Source organism: Coenobita brevimanus, chromosome 21 (assembly GCF_032717465.1).
Source record: "Coenobita brevimanus isolate Jiangsu-jjx chromosome 21, ASM3271746v2, whole genome shotgun sequence".
NCBI classification, from domain to species: domain Eukaryota; kingdom Metazoa; phylum Arthropoda; class Malacostraca; order Decapoda; family Coenobitidae; genus Coenobita; species Coenobita brevimanus.
The window spans coordinates 15,634,679-15,656,256 of record NC_136974.1 but is presented as its reverse complement, the minus strand read 5'-3'; the positions used below and the strand labels follow the sequence as shown (position 1 = coordinate 15,656,256).

At 38.7% G+C, this 21,578-nt stretch overlaps 1 protein-coding gene across 1 annotated transcript in view; it reads left to right on the top strand.

The window, feature by feature from the left end:
* jus (EB domain-containing julius seizure protein) overlaps positions 1–21,578 on the top strand; it is a 690,978-nt gene that overhangs the window by 643,323 nt on the left and 26,077 nt on the right. Inside the window, exon 5 of the mRNA XM_080266641.1 lies at positions 1,351–1,450. Coding sequence (XP_080122767.1) covers positions 1,351–1,450 — 100 coding nt within the window. The remainder of the gene's footprint in view (positions 1–1,350; positions 1,451–21,578) is intronic.

Here is a 21,578-nt window from a genome sequence, read left to right as displayed (position 1 = left end):
TCTCTCTCTCTCTCTCTCTCTCTCTCTCTCTCTCTCACTGCCCTATGTTATAATCTCTACAGCACTGGTGGGTTTATGAGACGGAAACGTATTGTACTGTCATATATTTCAGCTGGTCTTCATTCGTTACATATATCAGAACCGTCCATCTAAAATATTGACGCTGTTTACATTACCCACTCTAGGCCAATGACTTTGTGTTTATTACTTTTGTACCGCTCCAAGAGTAATGACTTTAGTTAGGAGTGTAATGGGGGCGTTATTGTTCAACAGTTCTTTCAGTATGATGACCCCGTTTTGTTTTTTTGGTTTTATTTTGGCTACCACCACGTAATTCATTCCGTTTAGGTGAGATCTCTGCCATTAATGGGTCTACAAAAATCCATCAATGTTTTCATTATGATGACCTCTTTGAAAGGTATCTCTGGTGTCTCTAGACGGTAACATTTAGTTTTGGAGAGACTCCTCAAGCTGGAAGTATTAGGGATAACCTTCATCAGCCCCTCCCCTACTATACAGTATTCTACGTAGAATAACCTTTATAGCAGCAGCAAAACGATATTAACAAAACTCTGTCGCACTGACGGAGGTTACTGTCTCTTACCTACCTCTTTCTTTTTCTCTTTTCTTTTCTTTTTTTTTACTGAAGACGAATAGAGGAAGGAAAAACATAACAAGTACAAAAAAAAAAATGCATATACAAGACTACAGATGTCTTCCACTCATATAAAGAAAAAATCTGTAACAGGTGGACATGAACTACTGTGGGCTGATGTTTGGAGGAAACTGATTAGTTCCTCCCTCCTAATCTAGCATGACATAACCTAATCTGACCCAGCCTAGCCTAGCCTAACCTGTATTTACCTATACTAACCACATCTAACGCCTTTAATCTGTTTTTATTATTTTCTCGCTAATATATATATATATATATATATTTTGGGGGGGGGTAAACTTTTCCAATTATTAAGATTAGATTCAGCCTTCCCTAATTCCTTCACTGTCACTGATCTCTCGTATGTTTAAAAAAATAAAAAAGAAAGCAAAGTCTGGTAACAGTAAGGATAAAACAAAATAACCTAACCAAAGCCATCTCTGTCGAACCTTACCCAAGACCTAAGCTTATCTAATCTAACTTGACCTATTCTGACCTAACCTTACCTAACTTAGCCCAGCCGAGTCTGACCCGACCTCGCATGGACGTAAGTGAACTGAACCGAACTGAAATGAACTGAACTGAAGTGTCTGTATTGAATTAAGGTAAACTGAACTAAATTACATTGATTTGAAGTGAACTAAAATGAAGAGAATTAAGTTAAGCTAACCTAGTCCCTTTTTGTGCCACTCCAGCCATACCGAAGAACAAGGTGGACCCTACCATGGTGGGAGTGCTGGCGGGACTGGCGCTCATGTTCGTCATCATCTGTGTTGTGCTCCGCCTCTTCTCCAAGTAGGTACCTCACACACACACACACACACACACACACACACACACACACACACACACACACACAGTGTATTAATTTTCTTATTTCCTAAATTACAGGTTGCATTTTGATTCAAGTCTGTGTGTGCGGTTGTTTCATTCATCTTTCACATATTATTCATCTCTTTGTAAGAACCGTATGGCTATCCTATCTTTCCTTCATCGTGTGTGTGTGTGTGTGTGTGTGTGTGTGTGTGTGTGTTCTTTCTATGCTTTTCTTTAAGTGAACATTTTGCCAGTTCTCAAAAGTTGTCTTTTCCATGTTTAGGTAATATTAGATTTAGTAACCCTACATACTGTACTTACGTGTCTTCTCTGGTCACTGATACTCGTATAATCAACTCCTCCAGGTGAAGCTCACCGATTGGATATAAATTATTTTCTTATTAACAAAATTATGTGTAATTTTCTCTTGTATATATCCTCTTTTTCCACAGCCTCATTAAGTGATCATATATATATATATATATATATATATATATATATATATATATATATATATATATATATATATATATATATATATATATATTCGTTCGTATTATCTGTAACTTTTCATTACCTATAGTTTTTCTCCTTATTCCTTCTTTTATGTCTTCACCATTTCTAGTTCTGCGTGATTGTAATTTATGAAAAATAAAATCAATTCACCTTTCAGTATGAGATCTCATTTTGTTCTTGCCACGTCGACAGAGTTTATGTAGATTAGGAGAGACTGTTTGAGCTGCAGGGGTTGAATGCACGAGTATCCATCACTAACGCCTTCACTAGAGGCCTCCAGCACTGTATTACTTCGTATGATAAGTAGCTAAAGAAAAAATTATGAAACGTTCCCGACTTTAATTAGCTATTGGTGTCACTTTCTTACGTTGATTTATCTATATTCCCTGGTTAATTAGACCTTTACTTTATTTAGTGTGGCTGTAAAACAAATTTTCTTGTATTTATTTCACGTATTTCATCCGTCTAACGTCGAGTTATTTTTGTGTGTCGATGGGTGTTAACTTTAATTTAATACCAAAGCTATCAAGGCCCAGTAGCCCTCCTACATATCATACACCTCTACATGTCACCACTTCGGCGCTAACACCCACCGTCCATATTGAATACATACTAGGGCTGTCTCATACAGGACTGGTGTATTGGTATTAGCGGGGGTATTTTTACATGTCGGCGGGTCGTCTGGTAAATACTGTAGGTAAAGTCTGATTTAGCGAAATTCATATCCTTAAACTGTTCCCTGCCCCAGCGGGGATTCGAACCTAGGTCCGGCAGGACTGCAGGCCACCTCTCTACCGATTGAGCCAAATGCAAATTTATTTTTACCCAATCAAGGTTTAGTTTTTATATTTATTTATTTATTTAATCTGTCTTTAACCGAGTATTATTCTTTATTGTATGTGTGTGGCTGCATTTCTTTATATGAGTAGTTCTGCAGTCGAAAATCTTAATTTCCTCATGAACCCTTTAGTGCCAATTTTTGCATCAATCTTCCTGCCACCAACTTGTTTTGTCCAACTTAGGGAAATTTTTCAATGTGAAAGGGAGAAAAAAAGTCTGCCTTAACCGCCACAGATCTTCCTAAAGCGGAAGAATACCGTACAATTGTAGCAAAAATAACAAAACTGTTGTACGGGATGAGTTACCCAATTCGCTGGTGTTGGTACGCCTTGGTATTAAAGTTAACACCCATCGATTTTCTTCAGTCGAGAGAAGTCCCAGTACTCGGAGGTTAACGCTTTCACTCAAATAAAGTAAATTTTTGTTTCGTTAATAAATACCAACAGACGATAGTATTCAGTTTAGGAGATAATTTTTAAACAGAAGGTGGTGGTACAATATTCACTGACCTCTAAGCAGTGTAAAATCGTGTGATGGTAGCAACATTTCTGCCTCATTGTAATGAACTAGGTAAGTGTTTTTTTTTTTTTTTTTTTTTTACTGTTAGTTTTACCCTCCTCTTTTATTTACAATTTTATTTCCTTTTTCTCCTTTATGTGATTGGTCTCAATTTCTTTTAATGGGTGCTTGGCCAGTTCACGATTATTAGCCTTGGTTTCTTTATTTTATTATTTCTGTTAGTTTTAACTTCCTCTTTTATTTACAATTTTATTTCCTTTTTCTCCTTTATGTGATTGGTCTCAGTATCTTTTAATAGGTGCTTGGCCAGTTTACGATGATTAGTCTTGGTTTCTTTATTTACTAAAGTAATTGGACACAGTCATATATATATATATATATATATATATATATATATATATATATATATATATAGATATACAGTATATATATATATATATATATATATATATATATATATATATATATATATATATATGTGTGTGTGTGTGTGTGTGTGTGTGTGTGTCTTAGCTATCGTAATGTGTTTCAGGATTTTTACAAAACACTGCTGTACGCTCTATGTGTTCAGTTTCCTTCCACTTATTTAGCTCTTTATCACTTGGGGTTTCCATAAATAGATAATATATTACCGGTTTATTTTATTATATACCCAACCTGTGTTCTGATCATCCTTTTCTTACACACCTTTCTTATCATACCTGTACTTACCTGTTATTACTAAGCTTTGTTTATGACCTTACTTTTGTTCACCAGTTTAGTTTACGCATTGCTGTCAGTTTTTTACGCTGATAATCGTCTTTTTTGTTTCCCTCCCTAACGGCAAGGAAAGTTTCTTAGAGCTAGTCAAAACAAAAGTAGATTACACGAACTCCAAAGTTTGATATGAAAATCGAGATTTTTAAAAATCCATTTAACTTCTAGTTGATTTTTATTAGTATTTAACATAAGTAAATTATTATTTTTCTTTCATAAATCGTAAAGTGGAATACAAACTCCACATTTTTACGGTCATTTACACAACGCCTTTGGTCTTGGGCATATCGTAACTTGAAATCACGAAGTGGATACGACTCCCAATTTTTAATGAATATTTTTGAAGTAACTGACAATTCTGGAACGTGTTTAACTTATATATATATATCCTTAGTCCACAGGTCGTTAGTATTATTACTTATTAATTTATCAGTAGATATTTTTTGAGCCAGTTCGTCGTTTGTTTTCTGCATACTTTTTGCCGCATTATATTTTTATTCCATTTTACCAATTATGTATTCGTGCCACAGTACTCTTATTACTGCTGCTTTCTTTACTGGTTAAATTATATTCTAACGTCTTGATTCCTGTAACTTATTGTTTTGGGTTATTCATGTTATTTCCAAACGATTTCATTCAGCTTCGGGAGACTTTCTTGTGGAAGGAATAGCCTACACTAAACCCTCATAAACCCCATCACTGCTACACTGCCCTTTTGTGCTGAAGCAAGTTGTTTGGATATGGCTTAAACAACATGCAGAATACGTCCTCGGGTGGAAGGGCTTAAGTGTTAATTCACTTTTAATAGAGCCTTTGTTGGATGTTCTCCCTTGAGGCAATAAGTATATATCTTCCTTCAATTAACGCTTCTTTTAAATTACTCGTTACTAGTGTCTCATCAGTTATTTTCTCGCCTTAGCTTCCTGTTTGCCGTTATTACCTCCCCCACTACTCTCTCTCTCTCTCTCTCTCATAATCTTATCACTCTTAGTCCGTGTTTTATTATTTCTGCCATGTACTCTTTACCACACTTATTTCTCATTTTCTCGTGTTTGTTATTATCTTCTATGTTGGTAGTGCTTCAGTGACTCATTGATTAACTATATTTTTTTTCTAGACAGTGATACCTCGTTTTGTATTATTTCCATTGACATATACAAGCAATATTCTTGTGTTATTTTTGTTATAGATCTTCTTCTTTTAACTTAACGAATTAATACTCTTCTTTCCCTTTGTTCTTGTAGTGCCTTTCTTAACCCTTTGGTTGTGATGGGTTCTGTAAAGGCGAATATAATCATCCGTCTTGCCTGGAATAAAATACAAACGTCTTCATTCACAGATGCATTGTAAACACCACTCAGTCTCCAGGCATGCATCCTTAGCTCAATGAAATCGTCTGGCGGATGCTGGAATATAGTACTGGAATTGTCACGGCCATGGAAGGGGTAGTGAAGATAGCTGTATTTTTGTTTTTGTTTTTTTCTATCGGATTCACTGGAGAGAGAGATGAAGTACAATTTTTTTACTTATTAGCCAGAACACCATTAATATTTGTCTTTCTCTTTTTCTAATAGGATCTAATTTGATGCTTGCAAAACGTTACACAAAATTTATTAATACCCTTGTGTGTGTGTGTGTGTGTGTGTGTGTGTGTGTGTGTGTTGACTGAGGTGTTTTCATTTCATCACTAGTCATCCCATTTGTTCAGTGTCTTGTTCTCTCGATGTGACAATGATTTATAACCATTCCTTTGCCAGCCAATCACAGTACATTACAAAACGCAAACACACATGTAAAATGTAAAACAGAGACATTAGACAGGTGCTGAATAGACAAGTATAATGCAAATCAGATAGACAGATAGATAGGTACGGAAAACTAAACCCTTTCAAGTCGTGCAAGTTGTTATTTTATTTTGACAAACATCATATTATTCTGTTCATCTTTCAGTAGACTTCCAGGGCTGAAGGGGTTGAAATACAGGGAAACATTTGTAATTTACAGTTATAATGATACTTCTTTTCAGCGATGCAATAGCGCCAGACTTATATTATTAATAACCCCTTTCTTTATATTGCAGGTAATTAAAAACGAGAGATATTCTGAGACAAGATCTACAGCAGCAATATTAAGGCTTCATATAATCATTTAATGCAATTTTCTCGAGTATTTTCTGTACTTATACTTTCAACCTGAAAAATATTTACCTCTCTCTCTCTCTCTCTCTCTCTCTCTCTCTCTCTGTTATATATATATATATATATATATATATATATATATATATATATATATAATATATATATGTGTGTGTGTGTGTGTGTGTGTGTGTGTGTGAGTGTGTGTGTGTGCGCGCGCGCGCTTATTTTGCTCACCATCTCTTCCTGATTATTTTCCTAATTATTCACCTGGTTTTATACCAACCAAATCGTCCTGGCTTTCTGTTTACATCTCTTATGCTTCTACATTTTTCAGTCCCTTCCCCATCTTGTCTACTTACCAGCCTATATACCTACGTGTGTCGCTGCCTCCATACCGATCTTATGTTTTCCACTTTCCATTTACGTTTCATCCCGCCTACCTAATTCTTTACCAACCTGCCTACTGTACCTGCTTATCCATTATCCTACCTACTTACCTGTTTACCTGTCTACCAACATACCTCTCTTGCTTTACCATGCTACATTTCCTTCATCTCCCTCCCTACACATTAGTGTAATTGCTTTCACACCCATCTGACTTTTCTTTTCCTCTCATTGCAACCTACTTACCTTCCTACTTATTTTCCTATGTACTTATACCCGTCCTTTTTTACCTCCCTTTGTTCCCACATACCTAAATACTTATTCACCTACCTACTTACCTACTTAACAATTTTCTTCTTTACTCACCTACCTCCCTGCATGCCTACACACGTAGTAAGTTTTGGTTGTCATTCTGTGTTCAGGACTGTTCTGAATCTCTTTTGAAGTTATTCCTAAATATCACATTAAACCGTAAGAAATAAACATAATAACTAACATTCATTTTCCATGTGCAGTTTATTATCCTTTCAAGTAACGGCTTTGTATTACACTTCAGGGGTACCCGGTGTTGCGCGGACAGAAAACTGATCGTGCATACCGGCATTGTCTGAGAACCTAAGGGGCCACCACCACCACCCCTGTGACAGACAACCCCCGGCGATCCATTTTACTCGCTTTACGTATCATCCTCCTTGAGCTCATTTCACAGCGGATATATTTCCCATGGACCTGTTCATCTCATGGACCTATTTCCCACTCATCACTGACCCAACCTGCCCACCCACCCCCACCCACGCTATCCCACCACACCCATTCAGCCCACCCACCCTTCCCAACCCTGTCCACCCACCGACCCTGCCCACCTACCCACCCATCTACCCACCGATCCTGTCCACCCACTCACCCAATCACGCTGCCATACCCTACCCAACCACCCAGCCCTGTCCGCCCCACTCCACCCCACCTATCCACCCACCCATCCTTCCGACCCCTTGTAATGATAAGGAAGTTGAAAACCCTACGGCAAGTGGCCACCATCTTTCCAACATGCTGAGTTGATGCTGAATTGAGTAGTCTAATTTAGTCCATCAGGGGAGCCATTCTAACAAAAATAACCTAGACTAGTAAATTACCTGTAAAAATATCATCCCAGCTACACTCCTTGGGAAGCTTCTAGATACTTCCCCAGTAATTTCCATGTCGGATAAACACTGACAGATAGACACATAGTTTTATTTGTTCATATATCTGTTTTTTATACCGTAATTTTTTGTGTTTGGCTGCCGCTGTGAATGTCTAATTTATTTATCCACCTGTATCACTGTATATCCATCTACCTGTATCTCTCGGTCGATCAGTCTATCGATTTATCTGTTTGTCTGTATGGATGGATGGATGTCTAGGGTATCAATCTATCTATCTATCTATCTATCAGTTTAACTATCAATCAATCTGTCGATCTGTATGTATATTTTATATATACCTATCTCTTCATCTATCCTTCTATATTTAAATCTATCTGTCTGTCTGTTACCAGCAGCCTAAGGCCATAAATCATAATGGGTGGCCAAGACAGTAGCGCCTGCAACTATACTAAAAATACCGCTGCATCCTCCCACTAATCTCCTTCCTCCCTAACCTGCCCCTCCACTCCATCCTCTTGTTCTCGCTCCTCCCCTCCTCTTCCTTCCATCACCGTCACTGTTATAATTAGCTCAAAGGATAGTTGCACTGAAACGGATGGCTTTTAATTCACTATTTCTACTCACTTCATCTCCTAACTTTTTTCATTCGTCTTTTTAAATGTGTTGTGTTTTTATAGTTTCTGTTGTTGTTGTTGTTTTTTTCGAACGTTTTCCAAATCAAATTCTAGGTCTCAGTTCCATCCATTTTTCCATTGTTGTACTAGCACAGTTGGCGCACGCTGCGTGTGTGTGTGTTTTCTTCAGACGGTTTGGATATAAATGTACGTGTTTTCTTGAATGCATGTATGTATATTTGTATGTAATTATGTATGTATGCTCATTACCCGTCCTTGCTTCACTTGCTTTATTCTGAGTCAGTGTTTGTTTTTGTGTTTTTCTGGTGTTTCTATTTTGCTTTGGATATGAGTATTTGTTTTAATCTTTGCTGAGTGTTCATTTCAGTGCTATACAGGGGCACCCACCATCCAAGTATTCGATGTAGTGCTACTTTCATATGGCTCTACATCGAGTAACAAGCCAAATAATTTCCCATAAATCAGGGAACCATCTACCACTTTGAGTGATAACCATATAACCAAATGAACGCTGGAGGTATTGTGAGCTAAGGCTCTGCAACAGCATCACGCCTGTAAGGGCTTACATCCAAGGGAAGGCTGGGATTTATTACCATATATGCCACTCAGGGGCGAGCGAGACTGGCCACCCTCGCCTTAAACATCGGGACTGATTGGCCTAGCCCCGGGCCTCTACGCTCCCGATGGAGCAAAAGTAGGATTGGGTGATAGGTTGAACAGAGTTTTTGCTCCTTTGGTGTTCAGAATATTAGGTTTATATAGGTTGTTATTATTTGCACTTTTCTTGGTTCCTACTTTGTGTGCGAACTGTTTTTCTTCACACTTCACTCTTGTTCATATCTCTTATCAGTCACTTCATCCATCCATCCATCTACTCATCTGTATTTCTGGACATCTCTATGTCTGCCTGTCTTCTTGTCTTTCATTTTATATCAGATTTATGTGTGTCATTTCCTATTACAATTTTTTAAAACCACGATTCAGCTTTTCCCACCCTGTTTTTAGCTGGCCATTTTCCTCGCTATTCTTCAAGAACAATGTACTATTTTCCTCTTGACTGATGATCCAAAAAGTTTCAGCCCGGGATGACACCTCCCCCCCCCCCTCCACCTGTGCCCATTAATCACCTCACTCACCTTTGTGTCTTTAAAGTTTTCGTCTGAGAAAAATATTTTTGGCGGTGCAATATATCACCTTTTTTAAGAACGATGGTGACTGAATTCTTATTTTGTTGTTGTTGCCGCGTTTTTTTTTTTTCTGCGTTTTTGAGACCTGTGGAAATAAAGGAGTTTGAAAAAACACTTTAGAGCCCCCTCAGTACAGTGATGTTTTTAATTGTATTCCTGCTACTGACGGAAAATTTTCTTTAAAGCAATTTAACCCCCTCAGCCCCATTACATATTTATTATTATTATGTCTACTGGCAGAGGATTTTATTCAACTTAGGAGATATTTCTCGGACTGGATGGGTTAGATGTAGCCGTCATTAACCCAGCCACTGCAAGAAACCTCCCAAAAGTTTAGTAAAATCGTCTGTACTCTTATATGGCAAGGATAAATCAACAAGGCAGTTCACCGGATTCCGGGTGTTTAAAAAAAAAAAAAAAAAAAAAGGCGTCAGAATCGTTTTCCACTGTCCCCTCAGTACGCTGTCTTCCGTACTGCGTTCTTGCAGCCACCACGATTTTATACAGAATGGTTCAGTAGCTGTTTATGTGGAGGTGGTGGTGGAGAAGATATTGGTAGCATGATGATGGTATTAGTATTACTATTACTAGTAGAATTTATTATTGTTATTCGGAATGTATAAGACAGTGATCATGACGAAAGACATAACAGTGATGATAATAGCGATAAATGCTATTATCAGTGATGTTCTTGTTACTAATATCAGTGCAAGTAGTCATATTTTCAACGTTGATACATTAAACTAAGGTGAAAGAAACAAGTCCCAGAGACACTATAGATATAAAGGATTTAAAGTTTCAAAAACAGTCAATTGGTCATAAATCAGCCATCTTGGATTTTTTGAGAGTTTCGAAAAGACGGGCATCAACCTCCTATATTGCCTAACAGCCATGCAAAATATGAGAAAATTCCAACAAATGGTTTTTGAGATACAGCGTGGAACGGACGATCGGACATAACCCAACCTAAAATTCCACATCGTGAGAAACGAAGTGGAATAACAAATGTCCTGTAAGCCATAGTACAGTAGTCCTAGAAGTCATCATCATCGTTAGGATAAATAAACAAGATGAAATTAGCATAAAGGAGACAACGCTATTAGCCTCTTCAGTTCGAGAGGTCTCTCCCACTCCCTTAATGTTATGCGGTTTTATTGAGTTTCAAGAGATCCCTCAACCTGAAAGGTTTAGAATAATTATTAATCCAGCTTATTTATAAATGCCTTGGCTGGAAGGTGTTAGAATCATTATAATTCCCTCGTAACCTCAAATCCTGGAAATAAAAGGGTAAGAGTTGGTGTTCTTCCTGTTTCCCGCTTCTTTCAGTGTCCAGCACCTTCACTGCCATGTATTCTTGTTACCGACACGCAGTTTTATTCAACTTCTGAGTGGTAGCAAGAATAAGGTGCAATATACGGCCCTGGGTTGAAGGGTTAAATTTTCCTTTTAGTCAATACCCAGCTGAGACGTGCAGGTCTTCCCTTCGATGTATAAATTGTGCGCACGTGTTGAAATCATTGTGCTTACTCAGACTAAAATTGTGTTGACTCTCCTTTCCTACTTTACTATTACAGCAAATATTTATGCAACAGAATGTCCTTGTTATGTGTTGCCTTTTTTGGTGTTAACTGTTGCATTATGTCAGCAGTAATGGGAAAAAATATTGCCTGTTGCCATTGATGCCTATACAGCTAGAGTGGCAGTTCTCCTGGTTCACAGTACCAGCTGCGTGGATAAAACTGTGATATTGTGGAGCATATGAAGTAAGTGACAGTTATAAGGGTTTAAATATTGTATTCTTTATCTTTCTGTGTTTTTATTCAAGCAGTGAAGCAACGCCATCTTGTGATCAGAGTGACACGTGATATTACGTCATATGGAGCAGCTGATGTTCTCATCTTCCTTCCTCATCACCCCTCCCTCTTCCTTACATTCTCATCCCCCTCCCTCCCTCCATCCTCCCTCTACCCCTTCCCCCTAAATCCCCTGCCTTCCTTCTTCCTCCTTCAACTCCCCCACATTTCTTTCAGCCCCTTTCTCCCTTCCTCCCACAGTCCCCCAACCCCCCTAACTCTTTCCATCTTCCATTAAACCCTTCTCTCAACTCCCTACTCTCTCCTCCCTCATGACCCATCCCAAACTCCCTCAACTCCCTGCCCCCTCCTCCTTCATACCACATCCTAAACTCCCTTAACTCCCTACCCCCTCCTCCCTCATAAAACATCCCAAACTCCCTCAACTCCCCACCCCCTCCTCCCTCATACCACATCCCAAACTCCCTTAACTCCCTGTCCCCTCCTCCCTCATACCACATCCCTAACTCCCTTAACTCCCTGCCCCCTCCTCCCTCATACCACATCCCTAACTCCCTTAACTCCCTGCCCCCTCCTCCCTCATACCACATCCTAAACTCCCTTAACTCCCTGCCCCCTCCTCCCTCATACCACATCCCTAACTCCCTTAACTCCCTGCCCCCTCCTCCCTCATACCACATCCCTAACTCCCTTAACTCCCTGCCCCCTCCTCCCTCATACCACATCCCTAATTCCCTCAACTCCCAACCCCCTCTTCGCTCATGCCTCATCCCCTCCTCCCGCAACTCCCTACCCCCTCATCCCTCAACCTCCCAACTCCCACCACCCTCTTCCCCTTTCCTCCGTTCCCTCCCCTACTCCTCTCCCTCAGTCCCTCCCGCCCACCAGCCAGCAGGTCATTAAAGGCTTATTACTCCTACATTAATTACCCTCACATTAATTAAAATTCCCTCCACTAACTCGGAATTTAATAACCCCTAAATTTACCACAGCCTCTCACTGCATTTTAAAGCATTGGCAGTTTTTTCCGGACTAATTAGGCTGCCAATTTTGACATTACACAAAAAAGTCTTCCTGAAGCTGAATTTATTCAGTCTGACTTTTTTCCAGCGGCATATCCAAGTTTATATGCTTCACCAATATCCCTCCAACATCCCCTAGTTTCCTCTCTAGGAGGTGTTATATCGGTGATCAGTTCATTCGTGATGAATATATATATATATATATATATATATATATATATATATATATATATATATATATATATATATATATATATATATATTGGCATAAAATGATCCACAGGTATACATGGCGAGTGATGAGAAGGGTGGGTGGTGAACTGAATGAAAGGAAGGCAATGATTGATTATGTGTGTGTGGATGAAAGGATGCGAAGATGTGTAAAGGATGCAAGAGTGTATAGAGGTTGGGGGGGTGGACTTTCTGACCACTACTTGGTGGTGGCCAGAATTAGGATGCAAGTAAGATGGAGGAATAGAAGAAGGGAAAGACGAGAGGAAGGAGTAGTTGCAAGGAGAGTGGAAAGGTTACAAGAGGATGAGAAAAAGGCAGAGTATAAGAGAGAAGTGGAGGAACGATTGGGCAAATATGAATTGGAGCAGATGGGAGACGTGGAAGGTGTGTGTAAGATATTTACAGAAGAAATATGTGCAGCATGTGATGTGGTGTGTGGAAGGAAGAGAAGACGGAGGGGGGTGCAAGGAACAGCGTGGTGGACTGAAGAGGTGAGACAGGCTGTGGCACAAAAGAAGAAAACATACAATGAATGGATGAGAAATAGGGGCGTGGAAGAAGTTGAGAGGCGGAAGAGAGAGTTATATGTGGAAAGAAAGAGAGAGGTGAAAAGATTAGTAAGAGAGAGTAAGAAGAGAGTGGATGAGGAATTTGGAAGGAATTTGAGTGTAAAGTGGAGGGACTGTAAGAAAATGTTCTGGAGAGAAGTGAAAAGAGTAAGACAGGGTGGAAGTGAAGTTAGCAGGGGAGTGAAAGATAAAAATGGTAGATTGCTAGTGGAGAAGGGAGAAAAAGTGACCAGATGGAGAGAACACTTTAAGGAATTGTTGAACGTAGAGGATGGAAGTAATGCGAGTATAAGTGGCTGGGGAATGGCTGGGAGAAGGAGGGAGGTGAGAAGACAGGAAGAAATCAGTAGGATAGAAGTTGTGGAAGCAATGAAGAAAGTTAACTCGGGGAAAGCCCTAGGAATTGATGGAGTGTGTGGTGAAATGCTGAAGCATGGGGGAGAGATAGTAGTAGAATGGATGTGGAAGATGTGCAGCTTGGCCTGGGAGGAAGGTAGAGTCCCGGAGGATTGGAAGTCAGGTATAATTATTCCCTTGTACAAAGGAAAAGGGGAAAAAGAAGTGTGTGGTAATCATAGGGGCATTTGTCTTCTTAGTATAATATGAAAAGTGTATGGTAGGATACTTATAGACAGAGTTAGAGAAAGAACAGAGAAATTAGTTGGAGAAGAACAGGGAGGCTTTAGGAAGGGAAGAGGTTGTGTAGATCAGATATTCATTCTTAGATCTTTAGTGGAAAAGTTTCTAGAGAAGGGAAAGAAGATATATGCGGCTTTCATGGATTTGGAGAAAGCATATGACAGGGTGGATAGACAAGGATTGTGGAAAGTGTTAAGAATATATGGAGTAGATGGGAAGTTGTTGAATGCTGTGAAGAGTATGTACGATGGTGCGAAGGCTGCAGTGCGTGTGGATGGTGAACTAAGTGAATTTTTCTCTTTGAAGGTTGGTTTGAAACAGGGATGTGTCATGTCTCCATGGTTGTTCAATCTGTACATGGATGGGGTAATAAAAGAGGTACAAGGTAGGGTAGTGGATGTTGGAGTGGCCCTGGTGAGAGAGGATAGTGTTTGGAAACTCCCTGTACTGTTGTTTGCAGATGATACTGTGTTGTTGAGTGAAGACGAAGGGGAGCTGCAAGGCTTGGTGGATGAGTTTGAGAGAGTGTGTAAGAAACGGAACCTAAAGGTGAATGTAGGGAAGAGTAAAGTGATGGTCTTTGAGAGAGGTGAAGTTAGTGAATGTACAGCGAGGTTGGATGGTGAGGAATTGGAAAATGTGAGTACGTTTAAGTATTTGGGTAGTGTGATGAGTAAGGATGGAGGTTTGGAGGGTGAAGTGCTTGAAAGGGTACAGCAGGGAAGAAAGGTTGCTGGTTCCTTGAAAGCAGTGATAAGAAACAGGGAAGTGAGCATGGAAGTGAAAAAGTTACTACATGACAGTATTGTGATACCAACTCTAACGTACGGAAGTGAAGCTTGGACATTGTTGGAAGGACACAAGTCAAGAGTGAGAGCAGTGGAAATGAGTTATTTAAGAGGAGCCTGTGGAGTCACATGGAGAGACAGGCTGACAAATGAGGATATAAAGGAACGTTGTGGTGTGGATGTGGATGTGATAGGAAGCGTTATGAGGAACACACTGAGGTGGTTTGGCCATGTGGAGAGGATGGAGGGTGAAAGACTGACGAAGAGAGTGTATGTGAGTGAGGTTGAGGGGGGAAGAGGGAGGGGGAGGCCGAGGATGAGATGGAGGGATGGGGTGGAGAGGTATATGAGAGAGGGGGGTGTGAGTTGGGAGCAGGGCAGTGAAATGGCGGGGGACAGGGCGACTTGGAGGCAATTTGTTTGTGGCCACCCCAAACGGGATTGAGGCGTCTGGCAATAGATAGATAGATAGATATTGGCACATTTCATTTGTTAACAATGTTTCTGATTACGCCCCTAGTCTTTGTCGTCAGACTCTATATATATAAATACTCGTGTATACATACATTTATACATATATATATATATATATATATATATATATATTTTTTTATTTTTTTTTTTTTTTTTTTTTTTTTCAAAGAATATAATGTCTAACCAATGCTACTTTTTTGTTTCTTCACATCAGTCCAAAAGTTTACAAAACATGGAGAACCCTTTCTTTTCCTCCAAGGTCAAGGGATATAATGTGCATCTTTTGATACATTATTTTGGCACTACAAAATATTACATAGTCTCTATCGTGCTTTTCGGAGGATATAATGCATAACTTGTTAGACATAAACTATTTTTCATCAGTCGAAATGTTGATGTTTTCAGTATCTTGTCCTTTTTTTCACCGTCCTTGTCTTGAAAGTTTTTAATATAGTACAGCTTGTTTTCTTCACTCACCAATGCAGTCCTTGGCAAAGTCTTTAAGAACCCTTACCCTCCCCTGCACCATGTGTTGTTTAAAGATTTATATTTCTTTTCCCCTCTGGCTCACACTCACACCCACCACCACTCCACCTCCCACTCCACTAACAGCTTTCCCTGGTACAAAGCCTCAGCTTTATAGTCCTGGATACGTCGCTGGTTTCTAATGGTAAGGGTGTGGGCGGCCTTGCCTGAATGTCAAGGGGAAACAAGGCACAGCATTCCATTCAAGGTTTACACTGTTAGGGCCAGGACACACTTACCCCAGAACATGTGATCAACAAGACGAAACGAAGCACCGGGTTAGAACTACTTTAGTATTCGAGTCTAAACGTTGGACGGACACCTGAACCTCGTTTCCTTTTGACGATCACATGTTCGGAGGCAAGTGTGTCCGGGCCCTTAGAGTTGCATCTTGAACCCTGTGCTTCGTTTCGTCTTGTCGATTCATGTTTCGAGCAAGTCTATCCTCACCCTAAGACTTGGCATTTATGTTAGAAAAATTATAAAGGCGTATTGTAGTGTTTATGTTTTCACCAAGACTATATCTAACTTTTCTTTTCTTGGCTTTAAAAGTCTTTCTAAACCTGAAGAAGAGTTTCCAGGCGCCCTGACTAAAATATGATAGACGTCCCCGTACTGAAGGCCTTATGTTCCCTCCACATGACTTAAAATGCCCGCCACTGATCACCTGTATATATTTCCCCTTTATTGTGCTGTTTATTAGCACCATTGATATGATGAACAATGTGTACTAGAGATTAATTCGATTAACAGCAGCCTGTAAATATTTTTTCGAACTCATAAATATCAGTTATTAATGAATTTAATATTTTACCTCCGTTTCAGGCTTGTGACAAAAAACAAAATTATGAATATTCGATTTTTTGTTTTTTAATTCTCTGTTCCCTGCTGTGATAAGTTCGCTCCCTCTTGCCTATTTTCATATTCTCTCTCTCTCTCTCTCTCTCTCTCTCTCTCTCTCTCTCTCTCTCTCTCTCTCTCTCTCTCTCTCTCTCTCTCTCTCTCTCTCTCTCAACCGGCCCTGTGTTGCAGATCCCGCTTCAAGGAGAAACCGTCCGTGTTCCAATCCCGGAAGATACAGGTGTCCCATGCCAAGGAGGAGGCAGGTGTGTGGCATCCAAGCCTGCTGCCACAGAGAGAATTGGATTCTACTGTACAGCGGCGGTCAATAATTCATTTACAAAATCTTATGCCTTCAGTCCGAGGACGTAGTTTTATAAATTGTTCTGGCTACCTACATAAGACTCATGGATGCCGGGAGAGGTGTTTGGAAGTAGAGGAATTAGGTAATTAATAAGGTACGTCCTCTTCAGTGAGTAATATCAGCTGGACGTTGTAACAGTTGTCCGGTTAACACGTCTGGCGCTGATTAGGCAAACTTCTCGGTAAAATGGCTTTCTAAAGTATATTTTCAGTGCTAGTGAACAGTTGTATTTATAATAGAAGAGCTCCCGGGAAATAATCAGTACGTTATAGCTAACCTCTCCGCTTGGATAATCGGTCCTAAGCTGAATAAAATCGTCAGGACAGCAAGAGTAATATAAGACTGACGTCCTCGGGCTGTCGAGATTATATCAGACGTTGCTAGACTAATAAAAGAAAATTAGTTCGGTTAGAGTCTCACCGGATTACTTCGATTGCCCCTGGCGTGTGAAAAGATTACTGACCGCCACTGTACATAAAGAGTTTGATCCATTCATTATAGAGGATTAGATTCCCTTACATGGATGTATAGACCATATCAAATTGAGAGTTTGAGATCCCGTTAAGTAGAGACTTCGATTCTGCTACTCGCTTTAGGACCTAAATTAACTAAGACATTGAACTTTTTGCACAAAGAAGTTGATTCTTTTATGTAGAGTTGAAGCCTGATACATAGAGGGTTAGATTTTATTCTGTGAAGGGTTGTATACCGGAACATTTTCATCGATAATGGTACACACAAATGGCCATATCCCCCTACACAGAAGGCTAGAGACGGTTACCTAGAGAATTAGAATCTACAGATTAGATAAACAGACACTTTTTAAGTAGCAAGATTCCGAAAAAAAAATCCCATTAGATATGAATTTTATCCCCTTCGTAAGAACACTGAGTTTTATGTGTCTTAGGCTAATCGATGATAGTAGATCATTTAGCCATAATGATAAACCGGACCATGTTATATAAAGCATGAGATCCCCTTAGACAGAGGATTAGATATTGCTACATCTAGGTAAAGTTCCTGGCATTTCAAGCTGCTAGGTGAAGGCATGAATGCACGTATACTTTATAAGCTTTGATCCTGTTATATAGAGAGCTGGATCTTGTAATGGAGTTAGATCATAGAAATTTACGTAGACGATAGACAACAATTTTCGGAAATCGATAAGGCCACTTACAGTACGACCCATACTGCTATGAGAGCACTGTTTATCGAGAATTGTATTGCCAATGTGTACACTATACATGTATGGGTACATTATACATATACAGGTGATACATATTTACTTGGGTGGGGTCAGGTGTATCCTGTGTATATATCGCCATCTTGCATTCCTATAAATCTTTTCAGTTCTAAGTCATTCTCTTCCCAACCGTAACTCCTTCAGTCTAACGACGTACCTTTCATTTTGTCTTGTGTCTACACGATTTTAGTCTCCTTAGTATAGACTGAAGGAGGTGAAGGTGTTAGACACAGCTTTAACTAACACCTTCAATACGAGAGATCAGTCCTAAGCTGAATAAACCCGTCTAGTGATACCAAGAACATAATGAAAAATACGTGTGGTGCTGAAGGTCTTTATCCTCCTTAATCTCGTTAAACTGGTACACTTAATCCTCCTTTATCTCGCTAAACTGGCTTTGTACTTAAAAATCCAAATGAACAGACTGCAGCCTCTCCAGTGTATTACTAAACACTGCTTCCATGGCGCAGTTTACATTTTGGTCTTTCTACCTTCAAGCGATTATGTTTAGCTTGGGGAAAGAAATTAAGTTGTGAAAGAGTTATTCCTAATCCTGTCACTACAAATAATTTCTACAATTTGCAAAAATCGTCTACAGGTAGCAAGATAAACCAAGAGAATTCGCCACGCAATTTTGGGAGATAATAGTGACTTCGGGACAGATTCCAACAGTAACTGTATATATGAACATTTATTCATTTGTGTTTATATATTTTTGTATTTATTTTACTCATTCCTGCAATACCGGCCAGTACTGGAACTTTTTCAAGACTGCTGTTCCACAGTTAGACGCTACATTTTAACTTTTTTTGTTTTTTAATTACTGTTAAAAAGTTTGTCAAAACTTTTGTGTCTACCATTTTTATTCCAAGCTTTTTTTTTTTTTTTACTTCAGATTGTCATACTTTTACGTCAGATTTTCATAATTTTTACTCTGTTTTTTATGTATTATTTACTTACGTCACATGGCCATATTTTTAATTAAGTTTTTTTCGAAATGTATATATTCTTACACTAGATTTATACATGTTTTAACCTCATTTGTATTTTTATTCCATGTTTTTTTCATGTTTTCCTCCAGATTTTATTTTTTCATGGATATATATATATATACATATATATATATATATATATATATATATATATATATATATATATATATATATATATATATATATACATATTCACTCAGATTTATATTTATTTAGATTTCTTTGTTTTGTGTGGGTTTGTATGATTTTTTTTTTTTCTGCTCAATCCAATGACGTATACTGTATTTATATCAGTTTTGTTGTGTCCAGAAGACTTTATTCACCGACTGTATCCAGCTGTTGTAATGAAGGAAGATACTTAGGGATATATCTATTCCATCCAGTTCATAAGCCCTAAAATGGCCTGAATTTGTTTTAAGGTGGGAAAATACGTCATCGGATGCAGGGGATTGTTTTTGCAGTCTAATTAAGGTTTTCATCAATTATTTTAGATCTGGTATACATAGCTTTTCTCCTTTTTTCCTTTATTTTTGCTTCCAGCCTTGAACCTTCTGCCCCTCTGCAAGTAGTAGCTTTTCACCTCTCCTTTCTTCGTTGTTCTTACTTCATGACTCTGTTTTCCATCATTCCTTCTTCTTAACTATTTGCACCATTTTTTTTTCTTTCTTTTCAGCTTTATTCTGTTTTTGTACGTACCTGTATTTTTTCCCTCATTCTCTTCCTTACCTTATTTCATTTATTATTAATGTTTGTCTTTACTTAGATTTACGCCATCCTTTTTATATTCCTTATTCTCCTCTTTCTTTCATAATTAGTTACTTGTTATTTTTCGTCCCTGCTATATTCTGTTCATTATTTTGTACTGCATGAATTGATACTTCAAACATATATTTTTTTTATCTATTTATGTTTTTCCTTATTTCTTTCTGGATTTTTATGCCATCTGTTTTTCTCTTTCAATTTTCATCATGCCTTTCCCTGAATTTTTTACTCCATCAGTTTATATATATATATATATATATATATATATATATATATATATATATATATATATATATATATATATATATATATATATATATATAATGCAGTATTCCGTCTATTTTATCATTTTTCTCTAACGTAATGTTTTTACTGCATTATATACCCATTTTTTCATTAATATTTTTTGTATCGTTATACTGTATCTGTATTCCCTGCTGTGATAAGCAGGATGTGTTCATTTCATCCAATTTGCTGTTTCAGGGGTTTCTTTTTCTCGACTTTTACTCCATCTTCTTAGTTTTTCTTTTTTTTCACTCCATTCCTTTTATTCTTTTTCCATTACTCTACATATTTATAGTTACACATCTTTCTCTATTCCCATTTGTATGCCATATATATATATATGAGCATTTCTTATTTCTCTTATATTTTTTGCTTTTTTTCTTTCCTATTTTTTCGTGATTCCATCGTTTTTCTCTTCTTTTCGTTTATTATTTTTTTTAACGGTGCTATTCCACGTTTTCCTTTCTTTTTTCCTTTGCTCTTATTTTTTTTACCCCATCTGTTTATATTTTTCGTCTTTCCTTTTACCTCACTTTTTTCGCTGTACGGTTATGTGACTCCGACAGCTGGGGTGAAACTCAATAACAGCGTACACACGGGGGAGTCACACACACCAGCGCACACGACAAAGGTTCATGTGCACACAGCTGTAGCCCCTAACCCTAGATACATGTGTACCTGGGAGTCAAAGGTTTATGTATGAAGGAGGACTTGGGTAATGAATTAATTAAACAGTATGTGGTTGTAACATAAAGGACTTCTATATTTTGGAAGAGTTTAGGGTATTTTATTGATCATGCTAATATTTTAAAAGTTTAATCAATTTCTGGAATTAGGGGATTTATTCATCACCAAAAAATTTCCAGTAAATATCTGGAACTAAAACACTAAAAGTTGTTCTCAGACGCAGTCATTGGGAGTAGTTTTTCTCACACACACACACACACACACACACACACACACACACACACACACACACACACACACACACACACACACACACACACACAGAGCCTTGCCTACACACACGTCTGTACAGGCAAAAGGCAGCTACGGCCCGCCAAGTCACCCCACACCGCCAAGCCACCACCACCACACACGCTGCACCACACAACCTATGGAGGTATACCGCCGCCACCTTGCCGCGGACGAAAATGGAAATCTGCGAACTTTCCATAGCCTGAGGTTTGAAAAGCGTTACGTCACAGCTACACTGCTTCAGGGTTAGGTAAGATGCATTTAGTAGGGTGTCTGTGGCTTATCACTTCTTGCACTGGAGATTGGTGGACGTAGCACTAAATCCTCGGGTTTCTAATGTGTGAAGAGATAGTCCCCCCAAACCCAGACTATGACAGGTAATTTTACCTTGACGAAGTGCAACCGTGAGTTAACCTTCTTGTGTCAGATACTTCTTGTCAGGTCAGTTATGTCCTCCC